This window comes from Opisthorchis viverrini, assembly GCF_000715545.1.
Source record: "Opisthorchis viverrini unplaced genomic scaffold opera_v5_291, whole genome shotgun sequence".
In the NCBI taxonomy this organism is placed as follows: domain Eukaryota; kingdom Metazoa; phylum Platyhelminthes; class Trematoda; order Opisthorchiida; family Opisthorchiidae; genus Opisthorchis; species Opisthorchis viverrini.
In genome coordinates, this window is record NW_008751949.1 from 582,985 (window position 1) to 601,943 (window position 18,959).

At 43.7% G+C, this 18,959-nt stretch overlaps 1 protein-coding gene across 1 annotated transcript in view; it reads left to right on the top strand.

Moving 5' to 3' along the window:
- Nucleotides 1-1,317: 1,317 nt before the first annotated feature.
- The window catches only part of T265_09646 (hypothetical protein), a gene marked incomplete at both ends in the record, with an annotated part of 60,840 nt that continues 43,198 nt past the window's right edge, over nt 1,318-18,959 (top strand). The window contains one exon of the mRNA XM_009175776.1: nt 1,318-1,333. Coding sequence (XP_009174040.1) covers nt 1,318-1,333 — 16 coding nt within the window. The remainder of the gene's footprint in view (nt 1,334-18,959) is intronic.

Sequence of the window (18,959 nt, forward strand, 5' to 3'; positions counted from 1 at the left end):
GCATAAGCAGACCCTAAGCCGGGACGAAACAGGGGGAAAACGAGCAAAGAAACGAAACGGTGTCGTAATAAACAGATGCGAGTCACGTTACTCATAAGTAGTCGGAAAACAAGGAAAGTTACCGCTGGTCACCGTTGATTCGCAGGTGGAATCAACAGAGTTATTGTGACGTTCAACAGTTCACACACAAACACAATAATCCAATCCCACAACTTCAGCAAAAAGCAACCAGTTCAATCGGATGCAATTTCACTGACTCAGCAAAAAGCAGGGAGGTCGCGCCAAGAAATTGCGTATTTCATCGTTTTCGATTTTAGTGTAATTATTGGTACAATAAAACAAAATGTCATGATACGTGTACAGTGTTTACAAATTGCAATTCAAGTTTATATGAAGAGAGTAGAAAATGGGGAAAATGTAACATCGATTTGCAAAACACCACAGTATCCATTAGGACCAACGTGGAGAGGTTTTACCTCCAGTTGTTTTGAGTCAGATGTTTACCTTGGAGCACACAACAAAGAGTAGGGGGTCTGTCCGTTGTTGGAACTTAAATACTTCTGCCAAAAAATCTAAGATCGCACAATCGGTGTTTACGGCTTTGATACATTTTGAAGCTTTTTGTCCAGAGGGAACTTGATAACATGACGAGAGACAAAGCTTTTTCTACGTGAGCATCCATATCAATATGAGAGAATTTCTCACTCATTGTGAGTCTGTTATTCAAAGTGAAACATCGTCTGTTATTTCACATATAATTTGAGACCTTTCGAAAGGTATCCTCACACTTTAGCCCTGGTTTTTCCTCATCCCGGATGAAGTTGTCGTTATCTTGAACGTTTGCAATCGAAACTGTTAATAAGATGCTTTAAGTAAGATGCTTTTAAGCTTGTTTCCCACAGATCGACTTCACGTAGATTACGAAAGGTCCAATAAAAATTCCAAAATTTCCTTGCGCTACCATCAGTCTGTAGATAACGCAGATGAATAGTAATTCCGTCGGACGAGGAGCACCTTCGTTTGAAAAGTTGTCACTGGAGGGACCAGTTGATAATTAAGCACCTAATGCGGTTTTTGTGGCCAAAGGGTGGGTAGCATTATGTCGCGTCCAAGTGTGAGCTATTCACAATGCTGATCAGCCGCTCGTGATCAAAAAGCCAAGTGTTCAGACCGCTAGCGGGAGGTCATGGGTTCAGAAATTCCTGCACCTTCGTGAGGTACACTGTGCTGGTGAATCTGGGTGAGAAGAAAACAGCCATATAGTTCATCGTGGATTCCCAAGATAGATCAGCCTCACTTATAAGGCAGGATCTCACAATGCCGTCAATTTCTGGTAAGTCCAAAGATAAAAGTCCAAAAAAACCACTGTAATTAAAACTAACCAGTAATCTGCCCCTTTCTGCCTGCGCTTACTTAATGCTACAAGTGCAGTGTCGTCTGGAGGATCATCACAGTCAAAAAGCTTTCGACACTTGCTGCATACTCCTGAGTGCTCCTGTCGGTTATCTTTCGTCACCTTTATGGAGGATATTGTTAGTTGAATGGGCAGCAAATCATATTACGCAAGATTTCGCTTGACTTTGCTTGACTATACTTGATCTGGCTTGACTTGACTCAATTCTGATTGGTGGTCATAACTCTTCTCTTCGCCTTTCCCACAAATCCACTGTCTTTGTCAGATAAAACTGTTTCTTCCAATTGTTACGGTGATACATGCAAATCCGCAGTTGACTTCCAGCTACTGAAATCTACAGCAGCATCCTGTAGGTGTTGCAAAGACCGATGCGCCACTTGATTTATCAGATTTCCGGAAAATAATTGTTTTTACATCCATTCCAACCTCCTGTATGCGGACAATCAACTACAAACCTTACGATTATGAGGCCAGTGGGCCAACATTTACATTGCAGTTACCTGTGCAACATGTGGTTTCTTGTACAGCTGCGTTATCGATGCGTCGCAACTGTTCACGATCGAAGACAGTCGACATCGGTCTGCATCAGAGAGGGAGATCTGGAAGTCGTTGATATAGATTGCTCAGATTCCGATGCAACCAAGTAAAACTGAACTTCAAGGAATTTAATGAAAACGAAAAAACAGAGGCCTGTTTCTTTGCGAAGAGTGAAAAACAGCATGGGAATGTTTCTCCGCCAAAGCTCAGTCCAACCCTCATCTGGATCAGCACTTTTCCTGAATGATCACTGTTTTGGCTTCATTCTGTTATATTTGGTACTCTAAAAGCAGTCGATTTGAGTTCCAAGGCTGCAAGAAGGGACTAAGAAGCTTCTATTTGACCGTCCAGCTTTTCAGGTTCCAACACACACACTCAACCAGGTTTGATTAGTCTGAGAACGGCCTAGCGGGCACCGGCGATCCTCACTTTGTAATCAGCACATAAATGCTTTTCACTATGGACTGCCCATGGTTTCGTATTGCTTATCAGAATTCTTCATTTTTGTTACTTGACCAGATACTAGGTCGTATGTAATAATTATCAAGTTCAACAACATCAGATTGACAAATAGAAAGTCGTTTGGTGAGGCGGAAATTTTGAGATTAGGGCGATGAGATATCCGTTGAAGTCGCCGGGCAATAGCCCCAAGTGCACCAGACGGAAAATTAAGTTGTTACTGCCATCGCTAAGAATAAAGTCTATAATGGTGTACAGAGTGATCTAACTTGTCTAGGGCTTATCAGCGACGTTTGTCTTCAAGTGCCCTCACGCGCCAATAAATACCTTACTCGTCCAGAAGGATTTTACTTTGTGGGGCACCAAAATGCCTCTCAGTAACTGGCATCGTTCGTTTGAAAATTCTAATAATATGGTTGATTTTCATTGCCTAATGAATTTGAATTATCACTATTTAGTTAGTTTTGAGTATATTCAACTTTCTACTAAGCCGTCGTGATGCTCCACCAGAAATTGTACCTTATTTGAAGTCTTTTTCTCCCAGATCCCACACCTCTCCAATTTCGTAACTGAGGTATAACTCTAGTGGAACTTCTGCACAACCCACTAACATTCCATCTGCACCTATATATCAGGATTGATTTTTCAGTGCGTAGACAAATAATCGCTTGTCGAATGAGTGTAAATCAGTCCCTAAAGGGAGCTGTTTTGATTGGCAGTAATTTCTACGTGATCTAAAACAGCGACGCTAATCTCTTCTTGAACGCCGCTCATTGCGTACATCTACTGATCGACAAGGCAATAATCTGCGGTTGGTCGATAATGTACGGACAAACGCAAATTTGTCAAGACGGAAATTCGTAACTTTGATCAGTGTTGTAGTGTGTTTCTGTCGATACCAACGCCATCGTAAGTTTAAACATATCTAATATGTCTTGTCACAAAGAAAGAGCAAGATAAGTCCGCGTGATGAAACATCACCATTCAGGTAAACGTTTCTTTGTGGGAAACGTGAATCGAAACGTACTCTGTGCACATTTCTGTTCAGATATTCTTAGAAGGTAATCCCTACCAGGACTGAAAAGTGTGGTTTCATCCAAGTTTTGATCCGCAAAGTAAGTGAAGCTTTACCACAGGAGATAAAATTGTTGTAGGTGCGGATCCTCCAAACATAATCTATGCAATATGGCATATTTCAGTGTATGTTCCAGAAAGTTTTTGCAATTACTTGCAGACCGAACAGGGTGACAAACGTGCATAACAGTCCCGCTTCTTTGGGAATGCGAGGAGTTTTGAGAGTTTCTAATTTCTATTGGTTGTTTCATCCTGTCAGTGAAGCCAATCTATGCTGTACAAATGTACAAATGAACTGTACAAATGTTCCATCCATGTTAGGATTCAGCAGTAGTGTGTATTTCGCGGAGATTCGGAGATTCTCGAACTGCACGACTGATGATTTCAAATGAGGACAAAACGGTGAGTGCTTCTTGGCTTTTCATCATTGATTGGCTCCAATTAGGGGACGAGGTTTCATTTTGCTCGCTCACTAATGGCTATCTCATTGTGTGAACAGTACCCTCTGTCGTTTCTCAGGCCTGCACCCAAGATCACACACAGCAACGCAACTTTAATACTAACCACAAACTGATGCTACCCGTTCCACTTACTCAAACACGTTGCTGCCTGTTACCATGACTCTTGGCCTCGCAAGGCAACTTTGGCTGTCTGGTGCCTCTCAGCGTCCTAAATGATCTTTTGTCGTAAACGAAACTACTAACAAGGTTGCTGAAATCTTTTCGACAACCCACGACCGGTTTCGCCCTTTTTGGGTCTCATCAGGTAGGCACAGTCCCCGAGTTTCCGTCAGCCCTTATGTTCTACTTATATTACCTGTTAGTCAATATAGTTACATGTAATAAGCCAAAAAGTCTCTCGTTCCGGTTTCAGTATTTTCTCTCTTGAGTACTTTGTGAGAGTAGATTTGTGCCACTTCGGTGCTAGATCACCATATACGGGGAAAAGCTTTCGATAAAGATGCAGTTCCCGTCTCATGCATCATGGGCAAATTCCACATATCGTCAAAAGCAGTCTTTAATGAGGTCATGACTAAGACATGAGATTTCTAATGTTGCGACTTGTTTTACACAATTACTGTGCCTAGATTTCTATGTTGAGTAAGTTGAAAAAACTCTCAATGAATATTTTTATCGGACCTGTTGTTACCTGCTCTGAGTTTTTAGAAGTTGGCTAACAAAGTGGGGATCAGATTGTGGACCTTGAAACGTGGCAGCGCTTTCACAGAGACGTAGACATTCATGTAAGGAACAGTAAAGTCGATAAGATGTTATCATCCTTGGATGTGTAGTCAATCGAAAATGAGAAAAAAAACTTCATGTCCAGGAGGCCACGTTTATCAGGTAGACCACTGTGTATGCTGTTAAACAACAACATATGCATATGCGTCTACACGCTTCATAATTTTACACGGCTGGGGTTGCATTCCCCCGGCTTCGAATGACTCACTTATTTCCTAGCATAACAACACGTTCCGCCCCGTTTGAAAGCCGCTCTTCATACCGGTCTGTCAAACAACAGGTCCTGCCTAAAGTGAAAGCTACCGTTTTTTCAAACTTGCTTTAAGCTGTCCCAAATCCGAAATCATGTTCTCCAGCTAGCCATAGAAGAGTTATTTTGGGAATTTTGTGAGATATGCACCTCTAATGGTTCCCAATAGGGAAGAAACAGTTGTAGAGAGTGTCTTGGCTTTTTAGCATAGATTAGCTTCACTTACAGGACAGAGTCTGTGTTACAGATCCTGTTGCTGCAGGCCAGTTTTGGGTGTGCAATCCTTTCAGTCAGGTTTTATTTCTTTCCCGATATGCGACTGGTCCTATCCTTCAGTACATAATCAGTAAGGATGAAAAAAGTAGTGAGATAATCTTACAACGTCTATACTTTGTGATTTTATTGTCACTCAGTGTTCCACCGAATCCCACGTTCGGGATATCAAATAAATCGCCCGGTTGGTTTGTAGTGGACTTAGGACCTCATTAGCGTGTTGGGTCAAATAAACGAGCAAAGTAACAAAATCACAATGAGAAAGGAATAAGCAATCGAAATGGACTCACGAATGCGTAGATCCAATAGCACACTACATCGATTCCAATGCAGTAACCGTCTGTGAAGGAAATATCCACTTGTGGAAATTTTCCACAGATGATTCACGTGTGAGTAGTATATTACAGGATAGGAAAGTTATCCACAGCTAAAAAAATGTCACCGGGAGTTATGGTGGCGTTCACCAGCTCACAAAAACACAGAGAACTAGTCCCACTGGTTTAGCAGTCAGCAAACAGTCCAACGGAGTGTAAATTCACTAACTCAGCAAGAAGTCAGAAAGTCGCGCCGAAAACTTGTGTATTGTATTACTTGGTATAATCAAACAAACGTCTTGATAAAATATGTACAACAGTCACAAAATGTAGTTTAAGTTCAGGAAAAATGGCAAACAGATGTGGTAACGGATTACAGACACTACAGATTCTTTACAACAGTGTAAGAATGGGTGTGTGAAACAAAACGAGGTGCCTCGTGTATGTCTCTAGTTCGAACGTTCGCACGTAATATCTCAAACCAACTGAACGGAATTTTGTTGCACGAATCAAATGGGATCTCCCACTGCTGCATTACAGTTCGGCGGTACGACCACCGTTCGACCAATCTCCGCCGACAATACCACCAAATCTTACCCGATAAACAAGGGGCGAGATGATGAAATAGAAACCTTCGAAGTGGAATTCATCTGAATGCAAATTGTGAAAATTCCTCCCTCCACCCTTTGAAGTAGTCCATACATCGTCTTCAGAAATGCGAATCAATGTTGTCATTGCTCACTCAGTTTGCAAGATGCGAGAAGCAAACACCCGTAAAAGTCTATCCACTTTACTGATTCTTGCTACACCGTGGTTCAGCCCACATAACTGACAATCGAGCAGTCAGCGCACACCTAGAAGAGATTACGTAACTCTTCGTGAAAATACATGTAACCAGAATACAACTGCACATCTGTTGCAAAGATTCTTTTGGAGGGACAAATAAGGTGTTAGGCTACACCCCAATCAAAATTGGATACTGACAATGGACAATGATTTCAATAACGGGTTCGAAAATTCTAAGCCTGTCTTTCAACATAACGAGGTATGGTGATTTCATCCTGATAAGGAGTTTCGATTTGGAGAACCTGCCTTATGCGACTTGGTTTGATGGCACAATTCATCGCGCATCGCAATTCACTGAGCATGGATCGGAGTCGATCTGCGTCAGGAACAGTACCTTGGTTACAGGCGTCTTCAACAGATTGGATGCATGTGGCTTCTCTCAACTCGACGTGTATACATCGAGTGGACCAACTAAATCCCCTTTCGGTCGCGCACGCATGCATTCAGATCGTTTCGTCTACTGGAAGTACACCAAATCGTCCTTGCACACAGTTTAGGAACAACTCACTTGCCAACATACTCTGAAGACTCTCCAGGCAGCCATAGTTTTGAAATTCTCATCGTGAAGTTGACCAGTTACAACACTGAAATGTGAGACCACATTGCTTCAGCTAAACACAAAAATACGCATTGTCGAACCGCGATGACATGTCTTTCATCCAACAATCTTGGGCATTTAGAATGCGCTTAAAATTTTGCGATATTCACTAAACTACGTTTGAGGGAGACACGCTTTCTATTCGGTTGTCACAGAGTAGCTGACTGCTTTCGTTACGAGCACTGTGGTCGACGTTACTCACAAACGGTTAGTCTAACGGTCCTCAAGCAACAGTCCGCGTAGGATCCCGTTATCATATATCTTGGCGGTAATTTCATTTATGTTGGCCAATGAATTTTAATGCACTGTACTTGGATAATGAATTCAGTTCCATAATTTACCAGGCACGTGCTTCAGAAAATCATACTTTGATGGAATCAGGCGGCATCGAGATTCTATACGTGACCGAATGCCCACTAAATACCAAATATTGGTAATCTAACAACTTCCTGAATAAACTGCGAGGTTTTTCATTCAACGAAACCGGTCAGAATGGCCTCAGCCAGTAATCTGTCAATTATATTATAATCTGATGAAATGTTTTACATCTGAAGGCAGAATTTAAAACCGTTTTTTCCTGGCACTTCGCAGCGGAAGAAGGGTGTTTTATATCTATGAGAGTTATTGACTGCTGAATGAGATGACAAAAGCTGACACGTATTCGATACGAGGTCATCCAAAGCTGTCCGGAATGCGCGAGACACGGTGCATGTCAAAGTAAAGCCGAATGACAGACTGTACTGTCTATTCGTCAGCACGCTGTGACTGTACGCTCAGCATTGGATATGTGGCTGTGTGGACGGGGGATGGAAGAGGAGCTAGAGGAGCGACGCTGGCCGGGCCCAAACTTTTCGTCGTGTCTGTTAGGCGCTATACGATCGTGTGGATTATCGCTCTTCTAGTTCCCGAAGACAACTCAAGTGGATTGTGTCCCCTCATTCTGTGACCGAGTTACATGCTCCTGAGTCCAATGTGTTCCACTGCCCTACAGCCAGAAAATTACTTCCTCAACCCCACACTGACAATGTTATCGTGATTGGTGATTCATGTTTGCGATGCAACTGCCATGCTCAGAGGACACAAAAGCAACCAAGCAGCACACCCGAGCCACCAACATTCTGTATGGACCGGCACATCAGCTTGAAAATGTAGGTGCTGGTCGAGCTATCGAAAATTTGTATGGCGCGACCATCTGGAATGTTCACATTAACAACTCTGGGTCAGAGTATCAGTTGAGAAAGTGTGAAGTAGAGTGAAGTTGTATTGCTCGTCTACATATTAGCCATGTGAATCGAGTCGTTTCTGGGGGAATTCAATTCAACATTTGGTCCACTCTTCAATTTACACCCTCCTTCCATTTGTCACCATCGCCGTTAGGTTTCTCTTCTTCTCTTGGGGCAGAGTGTCCACCACGGCACCTCAAACTGTGCGCAGTCAAGGGAAACTTGTGTTTGGCGTTATGTTGACGACACGTTTGTTGTAATCAAACGAGATAACGTGAACAGCTTCCACGACTATCTCAATAGTTTAAACCCACACATTAAGTTTAGCATGTAAATAGAGTCCACCTCGGGCATATTACCCTTTCTGGATGTGTAACACATAAGTTTGGTGGGAAATTGAAAACAACTATCTACCAGAAACCAACAGACACAGGAACCGTCTTAAGCTATTTATCAGCACACTCAAGGTCCGTGTACGCCAGTAGTGTCTCGTTGGTATTTCGTCGAGTCGGATCGCTGTGCACAGAAGAGATCGACCGAACGGCAGCTCAGATCGAGATTGCCAACAAACCTCAAGAAATAGGATACTCAGTGGGTTTGATTAAGCGTCAACTAAGAAAGATATTGGCTCCAGTATATAGACTTAGTAAGGGATGGATTGGCACAACAGTCGTTCCATATAAAGCAGAAACAGCGGAGGTTATCCGAAGACTTAAACTTAGCCAACATTCGAGCGGCTTTTCAGAAGGGAAAAACGCAATTGAAAGATCCCTTGCCGATTGAAAAGACTAGGGATTGCGTGTATAAAATTAACTGCAACGATTGGGCTAAGGTTTACATAGGACAAACTGCCAGGAAATTGCACACCAGAATTGGTGAGCATAAAAGAAGGATAAGCGAACCACCAAGGAATGCAGAAGAGTACCGAACGCTGGTCAAAGACTTAGCGATGATGGTACATCCCTTGGACACGGGACATAGAATAGATCTGGAGAATGTGGAAGTTTCAAGACGCGGTCTGCGATTCACACCACAGCGGCTAATAGCCGAGAGAGAAATTTTCAAAAGGAATTTGAACGTTCAAATTAACTGTGAACATTATGCCGGGTTGTGACCAGAATTGTATTCCGACGGATCCAAGTAAACGAGTCTGTAGGATCCCATTTCGATCAAAATCGATTCACTTCATTCTCATTCAGTCGACTGATTTGATAGTGTAAACATTGCGTTCCACAATAACCGGAGATTTTACCTTCCATCGTACAGGTGAGACGCGGTTACAGGTAGAGTGCAGATTGCCCAGCGCGCAGTCAACTTTCAACCGCATATCCAGCCTCCACGTTAGATAAGAGTCCGCTGGGATACGAACAGACTGCAGTCGATAAATATATACCGCCACAGATCCCGCAATTTCGAGCTTGTGCTTCGGACGTCCCTCTCAGAGGATCTCGCTTGTAATCAACTAAGCATAATCTAACGCCAAACGATTCAATCAAGTTTGTATATTCTTTTAGTTAGCTAGCTATCAGCGCAAGCATCTGATTTCCGGAAAGGCTTACTACTGAACAAATTTTCGCCGGTCACAGAAAGGCTTTAGCGGATCAAGTGATTAGCCTGGGAGTTTTGTCAGACGGAGCACCAGTGGCCGCCGACTTCCCGTTCACGAAGCTAGCAGACTGAATGCGTATTTTGAGTCGAATAAGGAATTTAGTTTGACAAGTTTTAATACCGATGGTTTAGGTGGAAATTCACATGAGTTGTTTCCGGGCAGTAGTCGTTTCGGTTCTGTTCACGTGAAGATCCCTTTTGAGTGTCGCTTACAAATATTGTCAGACTATGTGGATGAGCGAATGTCCACTCTATTCACGCTGGAACTTTTAGCAATCCTCAACAACCTCGGCCGTGTAGTGCAAATCGTCTGTTGCTATCTTAAATCTACCGCACTCCCGAGATCAGTTGCATCTCCTTTGTGCTGCGTGTGCGCCAATGGTCGACCTACGCATTGATTGATAGTTTGCCTATTCTTCGTCCACGTTCACCAATTCTGGTGTCTGGTTCCTTGACCATGTTTTCTAAGTGAATCTTAGTGTAGTCTAGTATCATACACACTGCTTAGTCACTTCTATCCGGTAGGCCACGCTTCAATGGCATCAATACTGAGTGTAACGGTCCCGCATTCTGGCACACCATTCTACTGTTAGCTTGACGTACCACCTCCCAAATAACCAGAGGAAGTCGTGTTTGTCTAGAAAGTTTGCTGTGCCAGTCCATCCCTTATCAGGTTTCGACAACGAAACCAATACCCTGGTCGAGGTCACTGAATATCGACTTCGTTGAGGCATGTTGATTTCTGGTAGACAGTGATTTTTAATTTCGCAACACTCATGCGTCATGTACTGTGGTCGAGGTCGAGTCCACCTGTATTCTTGCTCATAATCTTGAGTTCATCAAGTCTCTACAAAATGTTCGCGTCCTCAGGGACACTTTGTCGGGGGTGAATTGTTGAAGAAAACCGCCGTATGATGCAATAATCGATTTCTTCCTTGCGGCTATCACATGATGCCAAATACCGACTTCAAGATAGACCCCCAGAGTATGAATGTCATACGTGTTAACTGATTCTGGTTTAGAAGTGCAGATGCAGGAAGGACAATTGCTTGTGCACTTAGTTAAAAATTAACATTTTCGGTTATCCGTTCAAAAACAGTTGGTCAAGAAATTTCCCTCAGATTAAAGGGACATAAAACCATACTTTTATTCGCTTTCCCCATCAGTTGGTATTTCATGCCGAGGCAAATTTTCATGAGTAATACCTATGCAGGTGCACCCGGTCTCAGAGTCTCACGCTAAACAAATAACATAGATTGAATTTTCTTGGGACCCGCGTACCTGTGCGACCAGTCTGATATAGGTCAACTTCTTTGGAGCAGTCCTCGAGTTGCTCTTGTTATTTCCGGGGTGCTTGATCACTCAGGTATCGTCCGTCGATGGATGAAAAATTAAACTTTCTAGTCGTACAAATGATCCCCGGTGATCATGCGTCTGATTCAGTGGATTCTGCTGGAAGCCTTTGGTCCAACCATTCAACAATCGGTTTTTGTTTCTTTGAAGTAGTTGGAGTATTGTGTAGCGTGTTTACACACAGGTGAATATAGGAGGGCAGTCTTCGGCGCAATAAGGCGTGATCTTAGGGACCAAGGGCACATTGATGTGTATCCCGCTGTGGCATTTAATTTGGCCAAATTTCTTAAAATCACCATGATCCACCAAGTTGTTACACAAGCAGGAGAACTGAGAACTAGTGAGGCACTCTGGGTCGCTAAGGCTGAGTGTCGCTGTCCGCAAAAGGCAGAATTCATGGTCTTTTCTTCTTTGACAAAATCCGCCACGATACCTGTGTACCGGTGGATACTACTGAAGAGGCATGCGAGTATTATGTGGTTTTCTCGTAAATTCACTTCACGCTCATTGAAAAGTGAGGTTTATTGGGGAATTTGTGGAATTGATTTGTAGCATTCGTTTACATTTGAGTGATAGTCAATGAGTATCCAGGAAAGTTTAGGAAAACGCGTTCGGAAAGAAGGCGGATACACAGTTTTTATAAACTAAATGCATATGAGAGGTTTGCTTCCCTGTCCAATCATCTGCAACGGCTCGGTTGGTGTTTTACAATAAATAACACCTCAGCGAAGGCCCTTTTCCTTTCCCCTGTAGAAGAACTATACAGCTTGGACCAGTATCGATTATCGAGAACTACTCGTCGTTGCACTCCAGTTTGGGTAATTTTTCAGAGGAGGATTTAGCGAACTTCTAAGCGCAAGTCTATTCCATTGTTTATTTTCCGGGTCACGTCATGAGCACTGGAAATCAGTTAGCTGTGTGCTTTCATTTCGATACGCATGTTATGAAAGCCTTGATGTGGACGGTAACGTGTGGGTCGCGATTAAATTTTTGTTTAACCCATTCGGATTGTAATTTACTTGAATAATTGCTTGCAGACATTGGATTCAATGTGTTTGCATCAGGTACCCTCGCAAATGTAATTGGGGTGGATCTGTTTCGGTGTCAGTACCCGTCTGAGGGCTGGATGATCACCTGATCAGTACCCGTCTGAGGGCTGGATGATCACAGACCTATGTGTGGCATTTGGAAAGCCTGCACATCTGGAAGGCCGGATTCGCAGTTCTTTTCAGGTTGTTGTGTAACAGCGGCGTTCGTACACACGTGCGATATTTTGACGAAAGAGTAACTCCACATGCCTGGCATGTTTTGGAGACGTTGGGAATATCAACCCCGGTGAACCGGTAGGAGTTCATTGTTTGTTATTGTTGACCACTGCGTTTCAAAGACACGAAAAGTTCATCGTGGCGAACGTTTGACCTCTTCTACTTTGCATATAATGCCATATTGTTTATGTGTTTATATAAAAAAAAACTGAACTTGAATTATTGATGATAACACGGGACACGTATGGTGAAAGCGAACAAGAATAATTTGAAGCAGATTACACCGTTATTCCCCTGATGGTTAAATGCTCTATACTTAAGCCACGAACGCAGTAGGAAACGGTCGTTCCTGTAGACGTACATATTCATTATGAGTGCCCCAACTGAGATGCCTACTCAAGGGTTGTGATCGAGTTTGACAGCTCTGAATACTTCTGCCTCGAACTAACTCTCCTATGAAGTCCTGCAGCTTTTCGGTCCTCAAGTTCTGCATCGTAGTCAACAGTCTGGCAGCATGTAAGACCGTTAACATTTCGGCTAGTGTCATACATTCAACCAAACACTGCGTCCGTGGAAAACAACCTCTGAAACCATGTGACGCACTATCACTACGCTCAGTGGAACAACAAGGAGAATACATTTGTGAAACTTGCACATTCAATATAGGATTCAAATGTATTCAGGTACACAAAGCCTTCCATTGGCATAAAGTGAGGCACATCGCGTCAGTTTGATAATGTTTCGAACGGCCCAAGCAAGACTTCCACTTAGGGCTGGAACCATGGCTGACATTATTATTGCTCACATTTATCCCAACAAGATGATATAACGATATGACATCTAATAAGCGAGTGCAACTAATTCATCCAAACCAGTCAGCATATCCAAAGAGGGCGGCCTTCAGTAAAGCTATGACCTACAGCCACATGACCTCAATTCTTTCTCAGAAAATCCGCCATAAACTGCGGGTATTATGGCGAGGTTTCCCCCTCAAATATCAAATATCAAGTTTGTCACAGAGCATATAAACATAAGCATTCCTTGAGTGAACACATGTTGAGGTACCACACGGGACAGTTTGTCGGAAGTGAAACATTAGCCGTGTCAGGGGATTACAACAAGGGAGGAATCTAGTGGGAGCATGAGATGAAGAGTAGAACAGAAGCTGAATGGACTACCTGCAGGATTGTGTAAAATCATCTGAGTAACCAATACACCTGCTTGTTTTCTGTTTCATGTTTTCTGAATCACTGCTGTGGACCAACCGGTCGTGTAGTCTGAATACATGATTGCACGATCGACTGTTCTAACCAGCTACCAATGAACTAAGATATCACTGACAGTGACCAAGGCATCGAATCATAATTGCTCGCCATGGTCGAGGCAATAAGGTGTATTCGTATTCGGGAATGCACTTATCACGGTGGGCTATAAGGCATTGCCGAGGAGGAATTTGCGGGGATGTGGTAGTCGAATGACTGTCCTGGTGTGAATTTGTATGTCGTTCCTGGTTGGTCTTCTAGTCATCCGCCGCACAGCAGTCAGATCGGTTGTGTACGAAATGAACAAATCCAGCAACACGTAGTTGCATTAGTCGGGCTCCAGTGACATTAACCGTGAACTAGGCTTACATTCTACTCATTGCGAATAGGTCCCGACGAACAGGTTTGAACACCCACGGACGGGGCCAGAAAAATTACTGGGCGGTTCATGATCATTACCGGTTCGTTATTCGCCAACCTTGTGAAACTGTCCCCTTTATTGCAAAATAAACGCAAAACGATGCTGCGGTAGCAAGAGGAATCCTTTTGGTATCACATTTCAAGAAGAGTCCTGTCATCACTGAGTTGACTGGCTGGTACTGCCAAAAGTTATTTCGCGTACCAAGTTTAGTTGCACATCACCCAGATGGGGAATAAGGGAAATGGAGTCTTTAAAATAGAGCACGCCGAGGGACAGGATATTGCCGAACGCTGAAGGGAATCGAAGCTATTGAACTAATCAAAAATGAATTACTCCCATCATGTTCTGTCAGAAATGACGAAACTACCTATTTGGCATTAGTCTCTAATTACATTCCACACCGATTCGTTCCTCAATCGCCGACGGAATCAAGACAGAAAGGACACTGGTCTGTTTTCCCAGACATTTGCTCATTCCACTCAACCAATAGACTTCATAACCACTTTGTATTTTACATTCTCATACGAAATGTTAATCTGGTTTGTAGTGGAAATTCTCTCAATAGTATCAACCCGCTCAACAAACTTTGATTAACTCAAGAGTTCACGGTATTGTGCCATGAAATCAAACCAGCTCTCGTCTCGAATAACACAAGCGGTAGGATAATACTAATGAGGCTAATGAGGGAGAACGATTCCAAAGGAATTTGATCGCGCAAATTGAACTCAAAGGCTGAAACGATCCCGAGTAAAAGGGTCTGTAAGAAATGGTTCCGATCGCAATCGATTAACTCTGCTTTCATTATCCGGAATGATTTGATTGCACAGACATTCCGGTCGACAGTAAGCGGGGAGTTTGGGTTCTGTCAGGACGGTGAGACATGGTTCCTGGTAGATTATTGATTGTTTAGTACGCAGTCACCTCAAAATCGCATTTTCAGTGACCACATCAGCTAAGAATGTGTTTGGTCATGACGACCATTCAGTTAGAGCTCGTGCTTCGGACGTCAATTATGAACGTTCGTGCTTGTAAATCACTAAGCATATCCTAACCCCACCAATGCAGTAAAGGTTGTGGATTGGCTGTTCGCTCAAGCATTTGATTTCCAAGGAAGCTCGTGAAAGACGCGATAGGCTTACTGATGAACACATTTTCATAAGTGACTGAAAGGCTTCGTCTGGCGAAGTGACTAGGCTGTGGGCTTCGTCGAAAGGAGAACCAGTCGCTCAGATCCCATTCAGGAATCTTTTCCCAACCTAAGGCTGACTTAGTAATGGGTGACCGCATGTGCTCGGTCCTATTCTACCAAGTCCGTGAATGATTCGGCTTTATCGAAAACCATGGAGCGTCACATGTCAAATCGGTTCATCAAACACCATTTCTCATGTGTGGGCCAGCTGTGCGCTTCCCCTATTTTTCATGCTGTATTGGTCAGTAATTTCTGGCTGCTCGGCCAGAAGGCGGTGTGGTATAAATCCATTTTAAATCTCCTTACAATTTCACCTCAATTTTGCAGTGCGTGTGCACGGATAGCCGAAATCCAACCCATGGATTTATTGGTGGTTTGCTCATTCTTTACCTGTGTTCGCCAGTTCTGGTGTGAAGTTCCGCGACAGATTCTTCTAGATGGATCTTGGTGCGGTCTTTGCTTTTCACTTCATACACAGTTCTTCCCACCTATTACGCTATCCTTCAACAGCATCATTATAGAACGTAATTGTGTTTAAATTCGGGCACACCACCACAGTGTTGGCTGGGCTCAGCAAGTTCCGAATAACCACATATGATCCTGTTGCCGTCTCAGTCTATCCCTCCCCAGGTTGGAACAACGGAACAAATACACTTCCACATTACAGCCTAGTCGACGATGCAGGGCAGCCACATCGCTCGGTAGGGAGGGCATGTGCACTCTCCAGCACAGGCGTCTGGGACTACCTGGGTTTTCGCACCATGAACTACAAGTTAGCAAACGTCGGCTAACCTCACGTGGTTGTTTCGAACACTATGATAGTGCATCCTTGACAGTAGCGGCCTCATGTTTCGCAAAACTACGGAAAGTCTATAGTTGGTCATTGACATACTTCCAGGATTTCTTGTTGGTCACACTGATTGCTACGGCGTGCGCATCTCAAATTCCCGCATGGGCCACTCGGCGTTCCGGGAGACCTTGTGCTTGGCTTGCTCCAGTGTGTCGGATTGGTGCACCCGGTTGTTAAGGTGACTATTGGCATTCTCCAGACGCTTGTTGGTCACAATAGCAAAGTGAGTCATCCCGTATTGTGCGTGTGCGGTGCATTTTTGCGGGATATACAACCAGTGGGCCGTAGGATAAGACACGAATCGCGGGTGCGTTCGGCGCAGTATTTGCGGATCTTGCCGGAATTCGTGAGCTCGTAATACGATAAACGAAGCACTCACTGTACGGCATTGTCTGAGCGGGCCATGCGGTAGAATATATGCCGGCTGTTTGAAGAGTGTCTTTGACCAAAAATACATGGATGTTATGCGATTCATACGTGCTTCCCGACATCTTTTCTAATATGAATGTAGCACCAAATAATTTCCAGGCGAACACGACTCATGTCGCCTGCATTAGCGCCACAAACTTTTCCATAACAAAATATTTAACTCGATACAGTTCGCTTATCATTTCTTTGCACAGGTAGAACAGTTTACGCATAGGGGCGAACTGTTCGCTTTCCACGAAGACATACTTTGCGGACGCCCGTTACCCATAGCATTCGTTAACAGGAAGGCATACAGCTAGTATCTGAATGACAATTATTAGATGCTTTAAAAAACCCAGCCAAAACGGCTTGTCGCGTGCGTTTTGTCGACATTTACCATATCCGAGAAGTGTCGAAACAACGCGATCTGCTGCCATCTGGAGAAACATAAGTGTCTAAGGTAACCTTTCCGACTGCAGCACATGTACGCCTCCGGCCTCTCAAAGGTTTGCCAGGACCCAAGGCATATCATCTGCTACAATAAAACCCAGCTATGTTTCCACCATCACAAAAGAGCATGTCGACGATTCCCGCGGTGCTTATGTATATCCTGAGGGGTAAGGATCTTTCCGAATTCATCGGCCACACACCACAAGACGGCGTTCCATACTTCAGCGGGGTCCGGCTAACCATCGTTGAACCAACAGCCGATCGTAAACCAATTCTGAGACCTTTTGTCGTGTGCAAAATAATAACGCGTGACCGCAAGCTGGTTCTCCTGTCTCCTAAGACATAACCACACAGGGAAACCGGTACTTTGCGTACTGCTTTTATTCGAAAACATGCTCAGATTACTAGCTTCCTCGGATTCCTCGACATTTCGATTGTCTTGAAGGCCAATAGTAGTACATCCATTCGTAACACAAAACGGAATTGTTGCCTCGATTACTGAATGGACGCACAAATACCTCACAGATGTCCTTCATGTGCTCATTTAACGCTTTCTGAAATGCTGTGAAGAATGAAAAGCATACGGTCCCTAATTTCTCAATAAACGAATGTGCAGCCAATTCTGAAGCCAAAGCCCAGCAAGTTCAAGGTCGAATGTGCGCCAAAAATTTCGAAAGGAGAATAGTCAATTCAAATCGGAAAAAATTATTGCAGGTTTTGGTGATTTTTGGTCTGAGCACATATGCAACAAAAGGACACATGTGGTGTAAAATGTTTTATTTGCAGAAGAAAACACTGTGTGTCAAAGGTGCGACAATCTGCATAACGGAACCAATACTCTTTTTACTTCCCGCCTATTCTAGGTCATTAGGTATCTACCACAAGGAGGACCAGCTTACCTGCCGGACAGTTGAGCTCTTCCGCGCTGGCTGAAAATTGATGCGAAACCGCTGGTCTATGCTGCCATTTGGTGTGATGACCAAGAAACCCCGAAGGCTTCTAAGCCTGTTGTTCTCATCTACCTAATGGTTTTGGTTTCCACACACTCATGTCATACGAAATCTGTGAAGGAACTCAGACACCAAGATTTTTACCCAAGAACTTTAACCCGTCCACAACATACCGACCGATTGACCTCCTCCTAATCAGTTCCGTGCCGATCACATGTCCATATGACAACTGCTCGTGTTTGCGTGCAGCCGAGTCAAAACGCCCATTATTGATTTTGACGTTTGTTCTTGTAACAATTTGGAGATACTTGTCATGGTGTTGTGGATCCTAATTGGAAGAAGCGTCTACACGGTGAGTATTCACAGTTCAAGCCAACGAATAATCAGCCACATTATAGGCGGTCCGTGAAAGCCAAAGCTATCGGAGCCCGGTGCGCGTTAAAATCGCTTTGTTCGGAAAATATATATTCTAATGATTGTTGCTCCCCTTAATGTGGGCACATAAATTTGCAGAGATGATAATGGTAGTACTGTCCGACGTGCACAAATCCTTCGAAGGATAGGAAAATGATATTTTTATCAAAGTGAGGATGAGGGTGCATACCTGGCTGAAAAAATCCTCAGAAAAACGGTCATAACCAGACGGCACAGTAAGGAGTTCGCGGGTGGACAAATAAATCCGTTTGTCATCGGGGTTTGCGAAAAGGCCCAGACAGCATGTCCGCTAAATGCCACGAGTGGTCAGCGATATCACCCAACTAGGGGTTATCTGCAGGATCAGCAAGACGGCATCGGTCACGTGTTCACAGTTATGATGATACATCTGAGATAGGTATCTCACTCCGAATCGTGTCGAGTATTTTGTGTAAATAACTGCAACGTGTAATCCACTTGCAAATGAAAACGCTTGTCGAGCAATCAAGTACTCGTTTGTGTGGCGCAACCAGCTGGAAAGTTCACACACACACACACAC